Here is an 18,932-nt window from a genome sequence, read left to right as displayed (position 1 = left end):
CCCATGCTCTCCGAGCATGCACCTCTTCTGGAATCTCCATTGTTCATGCATCCGAAAGCTCTCCAAACCCTGTCCTTTTGGGGTTTTATGGAGGCTGTGTCACATAGGCACAATTGATTAAAGTATTAGTCATGGGTGATTCAGCTCAATCTCCAGCCCCTCTCCCCTCCCAGAAGGTTGGGGTTGAACTGAAAGTTCTAACCCTCTAATCATGTGGCTGGCTCTAGTGACCAGCCCCCATCCTTAGGAAACTTAGGGGCTTTCCTAAAGACATCACGATCACCCTCACTAGAAAATCCCAAGGGTTTCAGGAGCTCTGTGCCAGGAAGAAGCTCAAGGACCAAATGATATATTTCTTATTATTAAATTGCAGTATCACACGCTCTACCAAGGGGCAACTCATCCTACACCTTCCATTATTCCTAAAAAGTCATCTTCAAGAACAACAAACAGCACACAATGAGGCTGCTGCTGCTGCATCGCTTCAGTCGTGTCCAACTCTGTGCGACCCCATAGACGGCAGCCCACCAGGCTCCCCCGTCCCTGGGATTCTCCAGCAGCCAAGCACAAAGAGAAATAGTACACCAAGAGCGTATGCCAGGAGAAAAATCTAACAGACAGAAGGTCACCAAAAACCTCACATATGGGAATTATCAGCCATAGATAATAAAACCATTATACTAAGTTTAAAGAAATAAAAAACAAATTTGACATTAACTGAAGGGAAGAGCAAACTATAAAAAGTGACGCAAAAAACCTTAGAATAGGCAATGGTTTCTTAGAGACAACACGAAAAGCACAAGCAACAATACAAAAAATAGATGAACCAGATGTTATCAAATTAAGACACTTTTATGTTTCAAAGGATACAATCAAGAGAGTGAAAAGACAACCTACAGAATGAGAGGAAATTTTGGCAAATCATATCTGATAAAGGTCTAGTATCCATACTGTATCGAGAATTCTTAAATTGTAATAATAAGAGGAAAATAACTCAATAGTGAAATTGCTTTGTATTTTTTGTTCACCGGCTTGAAAACCTTCAGACAGCTGTACTGAGCCTTTTAAAGCACTAAGCTTTAACAAACTCAGAGCCTGCAGGTTTGTTTCCCTCTGAGTCTCAGGTTCCTCCATGATATTTTATCAGGTAGGGTGCTAGCACTGTCCAGCGCTTTTAACTGAAGACCAGCTTGAGACTTTTTAAACTACCCAGGTGATACAGGATGGAGCTGCAAATTACGGGAAGGCTGGCCTGTGGCCATATAAAACCAGCCAAGGGGCTCCAACAGAGCACTCACGCTCATGGCTTTGGTGGAAACAAAACGTAAGACAATAGCTGAGACTTGGTATCGTGTTTCCCACAGAAGCAATCCGAGACGGGACTGTGTTTTAAACACAACAGATGACAAGGATTTATTAAATCAGTAACTCCACCAAATGGTTTCAAGGATGTTAAGTGAATCACCCAAGGCTATACTACTGGTGAATTGTGGGGCAGGATTTGAACCCAAGCAGCCTGACTCTAGAACTACTGCTGCCCATGATCCACCATGGGTGAGTTGCAGTCCCTGACCTTGTCCTCTGGTGTGAGGCATGGCCAAGAGACAGGGCCAGGTGAGGAGTGTTTGATAACCAAAGTATGTGGCGATCTTAGGACCACACGAAGGCTCCATTTAGGTCTTTCTGGGGAGGTATGGATTTCCTCTAGACACTGGTCTTGCTGCTGCTGCTGCTGCTAAGTCACTTCAGTCGTGTCTGACTCTGTGCGACCCCAGAGATGGCAGCCCACCAGGCTCCCCAGTCCCTGGGATTCTCCAGGCAAGAACACTGGAGTGGGTTGCCATTTCCTCTCTTGGCAGGGGCCAAAGATGTGTTTATGTCTGATGGGACAAGCCAGTGCAGTTTGTTCATTTCAGGCTGGGCTGAAGTTCTATAAAATGTTGGAAGCAGAAAGATGTGCTGTGGTATAGTAACCTCTGGGGTTTCTGGGACTTAAGTTCTCCAAGTAGATACTCGGTGTGGTGGCCAGTAGATTTCTGAGCACTGGATAAAGAGCACTTGATACTTCTTCTCCCGACTTAGCTCCTGGGACACCCTTGGTGGCTTGACTCTGTGAGGATAGGACTGTCTTGTCTCACGAGCAGGACCACCAGTTGATGGCTGTTTCCAAGCTTCAGAAGCAAATTTCCCTGGGAGTTCTTTCTTCTATGCAGGTCAGCTGACATCATTCTGGACAAGAAGTATGTGGGCAGCTACTCCAGGGTTCAGCCCAAATGGGGACTACCCCTTCTGCCTCCCAGCAAAGGCAAGTTACCACGTCTGGGTGAAGGGCTTTGCTAAGATAAGGCAAAGGTGAAGATGAGCAAGAACTTAATGAATGCTGTGACTTTCAAGTTAAATTCATAGCCCATCACCAAGAACATGATTAAGGAGGCAGTCAGGAGGGCAAGGCTGGCCACCCAGCACTATTTATGGGATCAACAACAACCATGATTACTATTACAGCTCTCACTCACCGAACTCTCACTGTATACTGGGCAGAGTGCTAATGGCTTTACAAGCTCAGCTCGCCGAATCCTCTCAACAAGCCCAAGACTGTTTCCTTCTCCCAGATGAAGAATCTGGGCTCAGAAAGGCTGGTTACTTGCCTAGGGTCACACAACTAGGAGACGGGGGAGCTGGCATGTGAACCCAGGCCTGCCTGATGCCAAAGCTGGGGCTGCTGAAGCACTGCAGTGGGCTACCTCTCAGAGAGGCAGCAAAGAAGAAAAAGCTGGGGGGCTTAGCACTCTGCAGTTCTGGGGGTAGGCATTTAGGGACGGAGCAGACAGTGGAAGATTTATTTATTTATGGCTATGCTGGGTCTTTGTCGCTGAACGTGGGCTTTCTCTAGTTGCGGCAAGCAGGGGCCAATCTTCATGGCTCTGCACAGGCTTCTCATTGAAGTGGCTTCTCTTGTTGCAGAGCACGGGTGGTCTCAAGTAGTTGTGGCACATGGACTTAGTTGCTCCTAGGCATGTGGGATCTTCCCAGGCCAGGGATGGAACCCGGGTCTCCAGCATTGGCAGATGGATTCTTTACTGGACCACCAGGGGAGTTCGGCAATGGAAGTTTTAACAGAGAAAGGCCAGTGAGGCAAGGCCCTGTGGCATATGGCACAGATGATCAGCAGAGCCTAGGAAGAAGGCTAGGGCCCCAGGCAGTGGCAGACAGGGGCGGTCTCCTTTCTTGCTGTCCTCTGAATAAAGATGACATTTCGTAATCACAGTCATTCTGCCTCTCTCTCCTGGACCTCGGCATTGCTCACATGGCAGTGCCAAGCTGACCAGTCCAGGAAAGGGGAAGAGCTGGGGTTCCGGGGACCGTTCATAAAGGATTATGTGAATTTGTCTTTGGCCCCATTCTGGCAGACCGTCTTCCTGTGTCTCCCTGGCTTTATTACAGATCTTTCAAAGGGTACCTTCACCCTATTAATAGCACCTTCCATATAAAGAACAATGGTACTTTCCCTTCCAGCAAAGCTCTGAAGAGCCCTGCTGACCCTTCCCGGGCTCCCCTCAGGCAGGTCTTCTGTGGAAATGAGGATCACAGGCTGCTCACAGCCATATCTCAGGAGCCATGATAAGGTGCTCTGTGATGTGCAGGCCTCCTTACCTCATCTGAAGAGCCATTTTCCACTCGAAACCTTCCGGCCCTTTGGATGGCTCCATCGGCATCACTGGAAATAAGCTGGGGAACAAAAGACGACTCAGTTAGGAAGCTGTTTGCAATGCCCCTTCCATCTGTCTGTATCTGCCTAGAAGTAAGTCAGATCCAGCAAGAGCTGGAGGGCCCAACCTGGAAACTGATAGTCTCTTGGAAGCTGACAGTCATGTTCTCACACAGGTGGCCCCATAGTCTTTAGGAAGCTGAAGAGTGAGGAACACCTAGCCCACGAGAGTGGACAGTAAGAGCATCAAATCTAAATTTGAACATATTCCAACATGGAAAAGCATTGAAAGGACGCTCCCTGAAAATCAACCTTAATAAGCGTCATAGGCGGACAAGTGCAGCTCACAGATGGCAAAACCGAAAGCCAAGTCTCAAGTTCATCTGCCTTCACAGGAAAGCCTAAAAAACAATTAATGGCTGGCAGAAACTCAAGGCTCTACTAACATCACAGACAGCTCTTGTGCTTCATTCAGTTTCAAACAGTTTCCAAAAGGCCAATTAGCCCTTTCCAAGGCAGGCAGACTGTATTTTAGCTCCAGCAATGTGATTCTTGCAAATAGTCTTCATTCAAGGAGCTCGAAGCCAGAAAGAGACATGCTTGTGTTCAGTCACTGCAGTCCTGTCCGACTCTTTGTGACCCCATGGACAGTATCCCACCAGACTCCTCAGTCCATGGGGATTTTCTCCAGGCAAGAATACTGGATTGGGTTGCCATGCCCTGCACCAGGGGATTTTCTCCAACCAAGACTAGAACCTGCATCTCCTGTGTCTCCTGCGTTGCAGGCAGATTCTTTACCACTGAGTCATCAGGGAAGCCCAGGAGTTAAGAGGAAATCAGGCCTTGGGCATCATTCCTCAAATCACTGACTCAAGATTTAACTTAATTTCTCCTAAATTGTCTGAATTTCTCAGTAGCAACTTGAGAGAATGATATGTCTTTTTTTCAACTTTTAAAATCTGCCCACAAATTTGCAGCAAAGATCTGCCAACGATTTCCATACCCCAGACCCATTAGAACATGCTTGCCCAGAGGGGCACTTCTCACCACTCTAATGCAAGACCCACTCAGTGAAAAGATACAAGGTTTCTTAAGAATGATTATCTCATGTTCTAACTTGTGTTTAAGAGACATGAAGGTGTGAAAATATGTGGAAAAATTTCACTTATCTTCAAGGAAACCTGTTTGAAAATGACTGATATACTTTTCCCATGATAAATACAAAAATAATAGAATATAATATTTACTGAGAGCTACTATGTACCATATATTCCTCTGGCCTTAATATTTGAGTCTCATCAGATCAGATCAGATCAGTCACTCAGTCATGTCCGACTCTTTTAGACCCCACGAATCGCAGCACACCAGGCCTCCCTGTCCATCACCAACTCCTGGAGTTCACTGAGACTCACGTCCATCAAGTCAGTGATTCCATTGAGTCAGTGATGCTATCCAGCCATCTCATCCTCTGTCGTCCCCTTCTCCTCCTGCCCCCAATCCCTCCCAGCATCAGAGTCTTTTCCATTGAGTCAACTCTTTGCATGAGGTGGCCAAAGTACTGGAGTTTCAGCTTTAGCATCATTCCTTCCAAAGAAATCCCAGGTCTGATCTCCTTCAGAATGGACTGGTTGGATCTCCTTGCAGTCCAAGGGACTCTCAAGAGTCTTCTCCAACACCACAGTTCAAAAGCATCAATTCTTCGGCGCTCAGCCTTCTTCACAGTCCAACTCTCACATCCATACATGAGTCTCATAAAACAATACAAAGTAGATTCTGTCATTATTCTCATTTATGAGCGAGGAAGCTGAGGCAGAGGAAGGTTAAAATAACTAGGCAAGATTGCATTTAGTCTGTGGTAGGCAGGCAGTGTGAACACAGGTAGTCAGATTCCAGAAGCTTGTTCTCCCCTGACCTCTACCCTACTTAACCATCCTCCATGGAATGTCCATAATAAGGTACAGTTTTTATACTTAACCTATATCCTGCAAAATAACTTTAAAAACAAACATGAAGACTTATGTATATGTTTAGCTTTGATGTCATCTGATCATTACACTGTTGATAAACTGAGGCAATAGAGGCTTTGTAGTAAAGAATTTAATTTACCCAGAGAGAGGTCTGGGGGTTTCCCTGGTGGTCCAGTGGTTAAGAATCCACCTTCCAATACAGGAGACTTGAGTCTGATCCCTGCTTAGGGAACTAAGATCCCACGTGCCACGGGGCAACTAAGCCCAGGTGCTGCAAACTACAGATCTGTGCAGCCAGGAATCCAAGGGCCAAAACTAGACAGAGAAGCCCGTGTGCCACAACGAAAGATTCTGCATGCTGCAATGAAGATCCCATGTGCTGCAGCTAGATAAATAAATATAGCTAGATAAATAAAGACTACATAATAAATACTACATAATAAATAAATACAACATAGCTAGATAAATAAATACTTTTTTTTTTTTAAGAGAGCAATACCTTTGTTCTGACCTTTATTCTTGGCTCCTGGGAGGTGATCTCTAAGCCCTGGGAATGTCCTACATGAGTGTCTGTTTCCCTGGTGACTACTGAGCCACTCAGGAGAGTATGGTGGGGGCATTGGGTCTCTTGGTATCAGATCTACCTCTGGATACCAAGACTGAGATGGGCTTCCCTAGTTGTCACTACTCCACGTGTAAATCACACATGGTTGCCAGGAGGTGTTGATGCTGACCATGACACCATGGGAGAGGACAGCTGGAAGACCTGCATTTGGACTCTCTAGGCTCTGTCCCATGTGTTTGTTTCCTTGGCTGATTTTAATCTTTTGCTGTAATAAACAGTAAGTGAGCTTAACAGCTTTCTGCACATTCTGAGGTCACATCTGGATTTGACAAGAGAAAGTGAAAGTTGCTCAGTCATGCCCGACTCTTTGCGACCCCATGGACTATACAATCCATGGAATTCTCCAGGCCAGAATACTGGGGTGGGTAGCCTTTCCCTTCTCCAGGGGATCTTCTCGAACCCAGGTCTCCTGCATTGTGGGCAGATTTTTTACCAGCTGAGCCACAAGGGAAGCCTTGGCAAGAGAAGAGAGCTGCAATCAATTACTAACGTCTGCCACTGGTGTATAAAGAGAGAGGGTGACGCACACATCCTTGCATTAGAGGTTGGTAGACATACTCCTCACTCTAGCAGCGAGTCTCATCAGGGACTCAGAAACTTGGGAGAAGGGCTGATCATCATTCACTGATTCACTCATTCATTCGCATAACAAATGTAAAGAGTGGTGGACTATATTCCAGACACTGCCGGGCACAGGCTATGATGACCTTTTCCTTGGCTGAGATTAGAACAAGAAGCTTATTGCTCATCTTGATTGAAAGGTTCAAGAAGAAGAAAGGGAGGAAATATTGAATGATTTGATGGTTAGAAAGAATTCAGCTCCCTCTGAACAATCATCACAAAATTCTTGAAGACCCTGAACTTCCGCCTCCATCTAACACGTTTAACGCTATCACCGTCACTCTCCCTACCACCAACCATCTCCATAAGCTTGTTGTCATCTCTCCCTTGGGTGACTGCAACCACCTCCTAACTGGCCTGAATACCCCCCACCATCGCTTTTCTCCAAACCACACTTCATACCAAAGAGCAGGGATTTTGGCATCTACAAATCTGATTGCCCTGTGATCCCAGCTCCATCCTGGCAGCCCCTTCCTTCCCACCAGAGGACAAACACGCACGGGAACCCCTCACTTAGAAGGTCCTCCTCTCCCACCTTCCCCTCGTGAACTCCTCATCCTTCAATTCCACCACAGTCCCCACTTCTCAGACCCCTTCCCTGACTTCAATGCCTGCGAAAACGCCCCCAGCAAGGCTCAGGGGGTGCTCAGGGTCCTGGTTGATGTTCTTTTGTGCCATTACCAGATTCATGCCTGTCTCTCCTCACTCCCTCTGAGAAACTCAGGAAGACTATTTTCTCACCGCTGTTTCCCCAGAGCTATGCTCATTGCCTGACACAGTACTGATACTAAATATTTATTACACAGGAAACCCATCAATAGATGAATGCCAAATCCTATGGAAATGACCAAAGGGATAGAAGACTGGTGGCAAGATCACTTCCAGTTCCGGAAACCAAAGAAAGTTCGTTACTCACATACATGGTTTCAAAGAGATTCTACCCAGTCTGTCATGAAAGAAAGACCAAAGGGAAGGACAGACCAAATCACAAGGCTGTGCAAGGGAAAGGCAGCCTGAGTAGCAACAGTCCAACTCAGCAGGTCAGACTGACGCTGCTGAGCTCACACTGCCAAGGCCTATCTGCCATGAGGGCAGGTGTTCAGGCAGCAGGTGGGAAGGGGACCTACCAGTCCCACTGGGGAAGTGACTCTTGCTGCCACATGGAATGGCAGCCCCAGAGCTCCCCTGCCCTGCCACCCACCCCCCACCTCACAGCGGGCTCAGGTAGCTGGCTAAAAAAAGCCAAGGGTGCCGTGGAGGCTGGTGTGGATGGGGACTGGTCCAGCAGCTGACATGAAAGGGGACAGTGCTCTTGTGAATGAGAGGTTGAAAAAAATAACACCGCAGGGAAAAAATAAATCCTTTTAATATGACAGAGAAGCTGTTTCCCTCAGTAGTTATCCTTCTATTACTCCTCATAAGCCTCTGATCTGGCCAGTTAAAACTTAAAAATCTATAAGCTCTTCCATTTGTTGGAAGGAGATTGGACTTGGGAATGACACAACATCTACCAGAACCCATCTAAATGTCCAGTACTGCACAACCAAGGAGCCTCCCCCGAGTCTCTCCACGTGGTACAGAGTTCTGGCTGCCACCAAAATCCATTCTCACCATCTTCCACAGTAACGGAATTGTAGCCAGACACACAGCTAGACTACATTTCCCTCAAGGTGGCCATCTGACTTCATCTCCCCACTTGCAGGAGGGTCAAAGTCTCAGAGGCATGCAGGAATCCCAGCCCTTTAGAGAGGGGGTGCTCCCTGCCATGTGCTCTTTCCATCTCCATGGTTAAACCTCAATGGTGAAACCAGAGAGACCTCCAAGCCCACACTGAAGACAGAGGGTTCATTCCAAGCCTGACTATGTGGGGCAGAGGCATCTGACAACTTAAAATGCTTGGCTGGATGTGACAGATAAATATGCTTGTTTTTAACTGCATTTTGACATTCTAAACCATCAAGGAACAACAAAGAAAAAAATAATTAAACCTATGACAAGTCCATAATTTAAAATGTGGAAACTGATCTGAGGTATATGAGCACATGTTCTAGAAAATATATTTACTACAAAAAGCAAAGGAAATTTGGGGCCATAGCTAATTGTAATAATTTGGGAGGATACTTGATCTATGAATATGAAACGATCTGTGATCAGCTTTCAGATGTAAAGCACAGTTTCTGAATTTGGAAATGGAAACCACATCTCACAGGGACTACAGTGAATTCAAAATTAGATACTGAGAAGAAAATGCCCCCCCAAAAGTAAATTAGAATATCAGTTTGAGATAAACAGAGAAAAATGATTAGCAAAAGCACAGAGAACATACCTGGGAGGAAAATGCAAGGAATAATGGACCCAGGTGTTATTAAGATGGTCTTTGGGTAGACAACGCAAGACTAACTAAATCATTACCTAGACCAACTCTCTCTGGTAAGGTCCCCTACTAGTGAGCTAGACCACAACTAGAGAATGCCTTTATTTGCTGCAGAGCAGCCTGAGAAGTTCAGACACAAAGCAGAGAGCAGGCAGCCTGAGGTCTCGCCCCTCCGAGGCCAGCAGAGAGGAGGGAGCTGGCCAGTCTCCTCACACAGGAATATATCTGGTTCTTTGTTATTCTTCGGGAGAAAGGTCCAAAAAGGACATTCTCAAGCATGCTCTGACCTTTGCAAGTGCTCTGCTGACCAGTTCAGTGGCCAGTAAGATGTTTTTTATTGGATCAATCCAATAAAAATCCAAACTCCTGAAGGATGGAATGAGGTAGAGGGGCAAAATGAGGACGTGGATAACAAGGAGACCGGAACTCCTCCTAGAGGTCATTAGAGAAACAGCACAGACACTACAATAAATATCAGCGGGTTACTCTCCCTGGTAAAGGAAAAGACTCAAGGGTTGGGAATACAAATGAAACCCAATTCGCTGCGAGAAGTAACAAAATAGAACAATACAATAAGACAATAAATTATGAAAAAGAAAGGCAAAGTAATAAGTATTCATGGTAAGTTGGGGGGAAAATGGTGAGAGAATAATAAAATCAGAAGGTAGAACTTAGGAGAAAAGTATCTAATTTTAAAAGTAATGGTACATGGGTAAAGAGATCTACTCACTCCCAACATATAATAATTATAGACACTCATTCTAAGACAAAACTATTATAAATAGATGGAGTTTCTAAAGTTATAATAGGGGATTTAGTATATTTTTATCTGATAGGTCAAAGCAAAACTAGTAAGAAATTACAGAGAAATCAAGCAATAAAATGAATAAGCATGATTTAGTAGACATATACAGAATTTATCAAGGTACAAACAGAAAAGACATACCTTTTAAGGGCATCTATTAAAGCTGTAAAAACTGACCAAATACTGGATAGAAAACAAGCATGAATAAATTCGACAATAGAAACTGTACAGATGATTTTTTAGTACAGTGCAACTAAATGAGAAATCAGTGTCAAAAGGATATGGAAAGGGAATTTTAAAGCATACATCTGAAAAAACTCTTGGGTCAAGTAGGAAAACTAAGATAGGACACTATCCAGACATCAACAATAAGAACAGTACCTACCAAAACAGATAATGGGAGAGATGTTGTATTTACAGGAAAATTCATATTTCTAAATGATTTCATTATTAAACAAGAAAGAATAAAAACAATAAACTAAAGCATTAACTTCTAGAACACAAAAAGAACAATGAGATACACCCAGGGAAAACAGGGGCAAGGAATCAATAAAAGATCAGAGCAGAAATTATAGATTTAGAAAGACAGTAGAATCAATAAACACATCAGGCCAGGAAGCCTGATCCTGAAAAGCAGAGTGCTCACTTTGGGAGCACATATACTAAAATTGGAACAGTACAGAGAAGATTAGCATGGCCCCTGAGTAAGGATGACATGCAAATTTGTGAGGCATTCCATATCTTTATAAATTCAGACTTTGTGATTAACAGATACACACTGCTGCTGCTAAGTTGCTTCAGTCGTGTCCAGACTCTATGCGACCCCATAGACGGCAGCTCACCAGGCTCCCCCGTCCCTGGGTTTCTCCACGAAAGAACACTAGAGTGGGTTTCCATTTCCTTCTCCAATGCACGAAAGTGAAAAGTGAAAGTGAAATTGCCCAGTCGCTTCCAACTCCTAGTGACCCCATGGACAGCAGCCTACCAGGCTCCTCTGTCCATGGGATTTTCCAGGCAAGAGTACTGGAGTGGGGTGCCATTGCCCTCTCCCAGATACACACTACTGTACATAAAACAGAGAAACAACAAATATTTACTGTATAGCACAGGAAACTATATTCAAAATCTTATAATAATCTAAAATTGAAAATAATATGAAAAAATATATATACATATATACATAAATATATATATATATACATAAAATGTTAGGTCTATGAATCAAAGCAAATTGGAAGCGGTCAAACAGGAGATGGCAAGAGTGAACATCAACATTTTAGGAATCAGTGAACTAAAATGGACTGCAATGTGTGAATTTAACTCAGATGACCATTATATCTGCTACTGTGGGCAAGAATCCCTTAGAAGAAATGGAGTAGCCATCATAGTCAACAAAAGAGTCCGAAATGCAGTACTTGGATGCAATCTCAAAAATGACAGAATGATCTCTGTTTGTTTCCAAGGCAAACCATTCAATATCACAGTAATCCAAGTCTATGCCCTGACCAGTAATGCTGGAGAAGCTGAAGTTGAACAATTCTATGAAGACCTACAAGATCTAGAACTAACACCCCAAAGAGATGTTCTCTTCATTATAGGGGACTGGAAAGCAAAAGTAGGAAGTCAAGAGATACCTGGTAACTGGCAAATTTGGCCTCGGAGTACAAAATGAAGCAGGTCAAAGGCTAACAGAATTTTGCCAAGAGAACAAACTGGTCATAGCACACACCCTCTTCCAACAACACAAGAGACGACTCTACACATGGACATCAACAGATGGTCAGTATAGAAATCAGATTGATTATATTCTTTGTAGCCAAAGATGGGGAGAAGCTCTATATAGTTAGCAAAAACAAGACCAGAAGCTGACTGTGGCTCATATCATGAACTCCTTATTACCAAATTCAGACTTATATTGAAGAAAGTAGGGAAAATCACTAGACCATTCAGGTATGACCTAAATCAAATCCCTTATGATTATACAGTGGAAGTGAGAAATAGATTTAAGGGACTAGATCTGATAGACAGAGTGCCTGAAGAACTATGGATGGAGGTTCATGACACTGTACAGGAGGCAGTGATCAATTCCATCCCCAAGAAAAAGAAATGAAAAAAGGCAAGATGGTTGTCTCACGAGGCCTTACAAATATCTGAGAAAAGAAGAGAAGGTAAAGGCAGAAGAAAAGGAAAGATACACCCGTCTGAATGCAGAGTTCTAAAGAATACCAAGGAGAGATAAAAAGCCTTCCTCAGCAATCAGTGCAAAGAAATAGAGGAAAACAACAGAATGGGAAAGACTAGAGATCTCCTCAAGAAAATTAGAAATATCAAGGGGATATTTCATGTAAAGATGAGCACAATAAAGGACAGAAATAGTATGGACCTAACAGAAGCAGAAGATATTAAGAAGAGGTGGCAGGAATACACAGAAGAACTGTACAAAAATGATCTTCAGTACCCAGATGACCATGATCGTGTGACCAGTCACCTAGAGCCAGACATCCTAGAATGTGAAGTTAAATGGGCCTTAGGAAGCATCACTACAAACAAAGCTAGTGGAGGTGATGGAATTCCAGTTGAGCTATTTCAAATCCTAAAAGGTGATGCTGTGAAAGTGCTGCACTCAATATGCCAGCAAATTTGGAAAACTCAGCAGTGGCCACAGGACTGGAAAAGGTCAGTTTTCATTCCAATCCCAAAGAAAGGCAATGCCAAAGAATGCTCAAACTACCACACAGTTGAATTTATCTCACATGCTAGGAAAGTAATGCTCAAAATTCTCCAAGCCAGGCTTCAACAGTACATGAACTGTGAACTTCCAGATGTTCAAGCTGGATTTAGAAAAGGCAGAGGAACCAGAGATCAAATTGCCAACATCGGTCGGATCACTGAAAAAGCAAAGAGAGTTCTGGAAAAACATTTACAGCTTTATTGACTTTGCCAAAGCCTGTGACTGTGTGGATCATAACAAACTGTGGAAAATTCTGAAAGAGATGGGAATACCGGACCACCTGACCTACCTCCTGAGAAATCTGTATGCAGGTCAAGAAGCAACAATTAGAACTGGACATGGAACAACAGACTGACTCCAAATCAGGAAAGGAGTATGTCAAGGCTGTATATTGTCACCCTGCTTATTTAACTTATATGCAGAGTACATCAGGCAAAATGCCAGGCTGGATGAATCACAAGCTGGAATCAAGATTGCCGGGAGAAATATCAAAAACCTCAGATATGCAGATGACACCACCCTTATGGCAGAAAGTGAGGAACTAAAGGACTTCTTGATGAAAGTGAAAGAGAAGAGTGAAAAAGTTGGCTTAAAACTCAACATTCAGAAAACTAATATCATAACATCCAGTCCATCACTTCATGGTAAATAGATGGGGAAACAATGAAAACAGTGAGAGACTTATTTTTGGGAACTCCAAAATCACTGCAGATGGTGACTGCAGCCATGAAATTAAAAGATGCTTGCTCCTTGGAAGAAAAGCTATGATCAACCTAGACAGAATATTAAAAAGCAGAGACACTACTTTACCAACAAAGGTCCATCTAGTCAAAGCTATGGTTTTTCCAGTAGTCATGTATGGATGTGAGAGTTGGACTATAAAGAAAGGTGAGTGCCAAAGAATTGATGCTTTTGAACTGTAGTGTTGGAGAAGATTCTTGAGAGTCCTTTGGACTGCAAGGCGATCAAACCAGTCAATCCTAAAGGAAATCAGTCCTGAATGTTCATTGGAAGGACTGATGCTGAAGCTGAAATTCCAATACTTTGGTCACCTGATGCTAAGAACCAACTCATTGGAAAAGACCCTGATGCTGGGAATGATTGAAGGTGGGAGAAGGGGACGACAGAGGATGAGATGGTTGGATAGCATCACCAACCCGATGGACATGAGTTTAAGTAGGCTTCGGGAGTTGGTGATGGGCAGGGAAGCCTGGTGTACTGTAGTCCATGAGGTCATAAAGAGCTGGACACGACTGATCGACTGAACTGAATACACATAACTGAATCACTTTGCTGTATACCTGAAACTAACACAATAATGTAAATCAACTATATTTCAATAAAATAAAAAGCAAAGAAAAACACAAATATATGGATTGATAATAAATAAAATATAATTGCTAAAAAGAAAAGAGATTTTTTTTAAGATGTGAGAGAATACAATATGAGACTATGCAAATATTACCAAAAACTTCAGTGAAATGGAAAATTTCTAGGAAAATATACATAATGAAGATTATTTGAAAAAGGAGAAAGAAACCTGAATATACTAGTAACTATAGAACTGAAGAGGTTGTCTGCCCCAAAGAGGCAGCCCTGGCTCAGAGAGTCTTTGAGGAGGGGAAGGGTCCTGTCCTCACCTGCCAGCCATACCCTCACTCACAGTAATGCAGTTTCCCTAGAGAAGAAGCAAATAGCAGAGTTCTTTTGTATTTGTTTTGGTATACAAGTTCAGGGAAATGTATTAACATACATATATATGTATTTTTTTAATGCGGACAATTTTTTTGAATGTTTTACAATACTGTTTCTGTTTTGGTTTGTTTGTTGGTGTTTTTTTTTTTTTGGCCATGAGACGTGAAGTCATAGCTCTCTGACAAGGGCTCGAACCCTCACCCCCTGCGTTGGAAGGCGAAGTCTTAACCACTAGATGGTCAGGGAAGTCCCTTAACAAATATTCAACATCAGTAATGTTAAGAAGAAAAGACAAATTCTTTATGTTATTTTACTTTGTTTTGTCTAACGTCTCTAATCTGGTCATACACCACATACACCAAAGGCTCAGGGCTGGGGAGCACTGAGCCTAAGAGAGAAAAGGGATTCCTTTAGAGATCCTGCACTGGCCAGTACTGGGACCACTAGCCCCATTCAGATCTAATTTTAAATTAATTAAGATAAAGTAAAAACCACTCAGTTCCTCTGTGGCACTGTCCATATTTCAAGTGTTCAGCAGCCCCAGGTGGTGGCTACACTGGACAGAGCAAATGACAAATTTCCACAGTCATGGAAAGTTCTAATGGACAGGACTGTGTGACATGCTGGACTTTGATGCAACTCAGGGTGACCAAGATCAATTCAGTTTCTCAGGCTGAATCACCTTCAGCTAGTTGAGTACACTAAAAATGGTGGAAATTCATGTAATTTAGTATCTGCAGTAGAGGTTTTGTTTCAATCTCAGCCAAACTGATTTATTGAACACTGAACAGTGTTTAATATCTTAGATGTTTTATTTCTGGTAAAAAGTAATCTCCAAGCACTTATAACCATCTGTATGATTCAACAAACTAACGTAAAAGAAAAAATTAAAAACAGGAAGAATAAAGTGGTATTCATTAAGTACTATAAATAGAAGTATTATTAGCTTAATATTAGAGGGAATTAGATGAGAATATTTCCTAAATTAATACAAATACATAAAATTTCAGAAACATAAGGCTCTTCTCTTCTCCACTGAATTGCTTTGTTTCTTTGGGCTGGTGTCTGTTTCCACACCTGCAGAAGTGCTAGGATTCCCTGTGATTCTGCTTATCACACACTGGGTACTTGACATTCAGGTATATATAAGTCACAGAAACAGTATTTTAATCTAGGGAAAGATCTTTTAACATTTATGTAAGTTATATCTTTAAAAATAAGATTTCAGATTTCTATCCCCCATCCCCAACTCCTTTCTTTGACATGAGTGGTTACAAGTGTGAGTTTTAGCACCCAACTTATCAGGTTCAGTTCCACACTTACTAGCTGCATGGCCTTGGGCAAATCACTTGATTTTTCCTCTCTAAATTTCATTTTCCTTATCTCTAAAATGACGACAAAAAATAAAATGAAGACAATGACTGTAGCCACTTCTAGGTTTGGGGAGAGAATTCAGTAATATAAAACATGGAATGATCCTAGAATAGTGCCTGAACATAGGATGTGTTCAATCATGTTATAACAACATGTATTTTAATAATAGTATGGTAATGATTAATATAAAAGGCCCTGATTATTGCTAGTATGAGTAAAACATTTCAATGCTGCATCTAAACTCTTGGAAAGTCTGTTTAAATGTTTGTCGCTCTTCCAACATTATTGAGAACCTATTTCCCCAGGCCTGTACTAACTGCTGGATTTACAAAGACAAATGCAACATGATCTGTGCCCTAGAGGAGCATAGAGCCTAGTGGGAGAGACAGATACACAAACGTAAACAGATAAATCACACACAACCTGGTTAAATGCCATGGCACAGAAGAAAGTACGGGGCACACGGGGAGGTCAGATGCTGCAGGGATAACTCTGCCTGGGGGAGCTGAAGGTCTCGTTGCTATCATGCAATTTATTTATTTATTTTTAAAATATGTACTTATTTATTTGCTAGGCTGTGATGGGTTTTAGTTGTGGCACTCAGGATCTTTTCAGTTTGGCATGCAAACTCCTAGTTGTGGCATGTGGGATCTAGTTCCCTGATCAGGGATAGAACTGGGCCCCTTGCACTGGGAGTGCAGTCTTAACCACTGGACCACCAGGGAAGTCCCACTATAATGCAATTTATTCTAGAAGATGTATAGGACCTTTAAGAAATGATTTCCAACATAAGCAGATTTTAAAAACTACCAATACTGGTCAAGCAGACCATCTGCATATGCAAATCAGACATGTACACACACACACACACACACACACACACACACACATACACACACACACACCTGACTTAGAAATACTCAGAAGGGAAGAAATAGATTCAAAATGTTTGCATCAAAAAAAGGTGGGGAGATAACACCTGAACATGGGTGGAAAGAGCCATCCCCTGACTGGATCCCTTCTCCTGGTGACTCTCGGTCACTTCCACTGCCTGCAGGGAGAGGTCAGAGCGGGTGTTCTCTTCCTCCCACTCTTTCCTTCTTCCTATTCTGCCCGTGCAAAGGGGTGGGGAAAAGACTTGGGAGGTTGGGTGGCTGGAGTGCTGAGCACCAGGGTGCATGTCAGAGTACCCAAATCAGTTAGAAGAGTCTCCAACTAGGATGATAAACGTTGTTGAAGAACCAGCAGGGTCCTGGATCTGGGCTCAGACTTATCATCCACATCTCTGGCCACCATCCTCAGCAAACTCTATATCCATCACAGTGATCTCTCTGATGTCTTGAGCTCGCACCCTTCTGCTTTCTCAAATCTAATGACCTCACTTGACTTCATGACTTTGTCATCCGTTCCCAAGACCCCAAACCCATTCTCACCCACACTAGTAGAGTGTTGTCATCATAGTACCTGACATAAACCCACGCTGGCTCTTTCTGGTATACATGTTAGCTGGGGATCTGTGGTTATTCACGTCAACACTGCATTTACAATCCCCTGAGTCAAATCCCAGCTCTCAATCACACCCTACTAAGTAAACTCTAACTCTCTCCTTCTCTGTTCAAAGAAACAAATTTCCACGTGGCTAGGACTACGACAAGCTCATGCTCCTTGACCATGGCTAGATCCTCACTACCACTCTCCAGTTCTTTTATCCATTCCTTTTTTACTTCCCATTGTATCTCCCATCTTGGTCCTGACTTAGCAATCACCAAGTCATCACTCCAGAAACACATTTTCTTCTAAGCAGTGACTTTTCCACCTGTTCTATTGAGAAATCTGAGGTAAGTCAGCACAAGTATTCTACTCTAACCTTTCATCTCGAAGTATATCTATCCATCTTGGCTTCTTCACTAAAATAATATCTGACTAGCAGTCTCTGATACTCAAATTCCCAGTAAAATATTTGGGAAGATTCAGCACAAAAGATGACAATTCATGAATCTGAGACTGATTTCCCAACCTATGGCCAGAATATCAGGACATTTTCTACCTATTCTATGGCCAATGGAGAACAACTGGGAAACCTATTTGGTCACTGACTTTGTTGGCTGAAACAGAACAAATCTGTGGTCATCACAGAAAGCTGGATGGCAATTTATTTTCTCTTCCCCATCTCCTTTGCGCTAAGAAACCCTGGGTCTATATAAAGAGTAACAATAAAACACTGGGAGTCATCTTTCTACTGCATGAGCACTGCATTTTAAGGTAGCTCTAGCCACTCCAGCACCTCTTTTTCCTCTCTAAGAAAACATCGGGTAAGATGGGGGCAGGGAGAGAGACAAAGTCTATGTTAGAAAATGCAGCCTTAGGACGTCCCTGGTGGTCCAGTGGATAAGAATCTGTGCTCCAAATGCAGGGGGCCAAGTTCCATCCCTGGTCAGGGAACTAGATCCCACATGCCACAGCTAAAGATCTTGTGTGCTGCAGCTAAAGATCAAAGATCTTGAGTACTGCAACTAAGACACAGTGCAACCAAATAAACAGATAAAAAGATAGAAAATGCAGTCTTCATAAGTGAAGGGCCATAGGCAGGGAGACAGACAGGAAGGGTCCTGGTAGCAGAGCACCCTGGGGGACACAGTTTTGCCAATATGCCAAGCAAGTGGTCACACCAAAGTGTGGTTGGGTATGAGGGGATTCCACCTTCGTAATCTCCAACCAATTATTTACACAGATGGTGTCTTCTCAAGTTTATGTAAAGAGCTAGGCAAACATTAATATTCCTCTTCCAACCAGACTGCTACCCATAGCCCTCTAAATCCTGGCTGTATGTATAAATTCTAGAGCCACCGGTTCAGAGAAGCAAAAAGCCAAGCATGGAGGACATCCTATCCCTTTCCAGCAGAGCTTTACTAGAGAAACACCAACCAGACCCTGGACAGTGATCAGGGAGCTTTGCATAACCACCAGCCATCCAGATGTTTGGTTCAGAAAAGTTGCAGGACCCAAAAGGACAAGAGCTCAGGGTCAGTTG

General features: G+C 43.1%; 1 protein-coding gene and 1 non-coding gene across 3 annotated transcripts in view; one reads left to right on the top strand and one right to left on the bottom strand.

Annotated features, from left to right (window-relative positions):
- The window catches only part of GARNL3 (GTPase activating Rap/RanGAP domain like 3), a 162,098-nt gene that overhangs the window by 85,505 nt on the left and 57,661 nt on the right, over positions 1–18,932 (bottom strand). For both annotated transcript variants that reach the window (XM_055541190.1, XM_055541191.1), the window contains exon 4: positions 3,655–3,729. In XM_055541190.1, coding sequence (XP_055397165.1) covers positions 3,655–3,729 — 75 coding nt within the window. The remainder of the gene's footprint in view (positions 1–3,654; positions 3,730–18,932) is intronic.
- LOC129623960 (U6 spliceosomal RNA) lies at positions 10,740–10,846 on the top strand. Its single transcript, XR_008700703.1, has one exon. It is a non-coding gene; the product is annotated as a U6 spliceosomal RNA (small nuclear RNA).

This window comes from Bubalus kerabau, chromosome 11 (assembly GCF_029407905.1).
Source record: "Bubalus kerabau isolate K-KA32 ecotype Philippines breed swamp buffalo chromosome 11, PCC_UOA_SB_1v2, whole genome shotgun sequence".
Lineage (NCBI taxonomy): Eukaryota > Metazoa > Chordata > Mammalia > Artiodactyla > Bovidae > Bubalus > Bubalus kerabau.
This window is presented reverse-complemented; position numbering and strand designations above follow the sequence as displayed.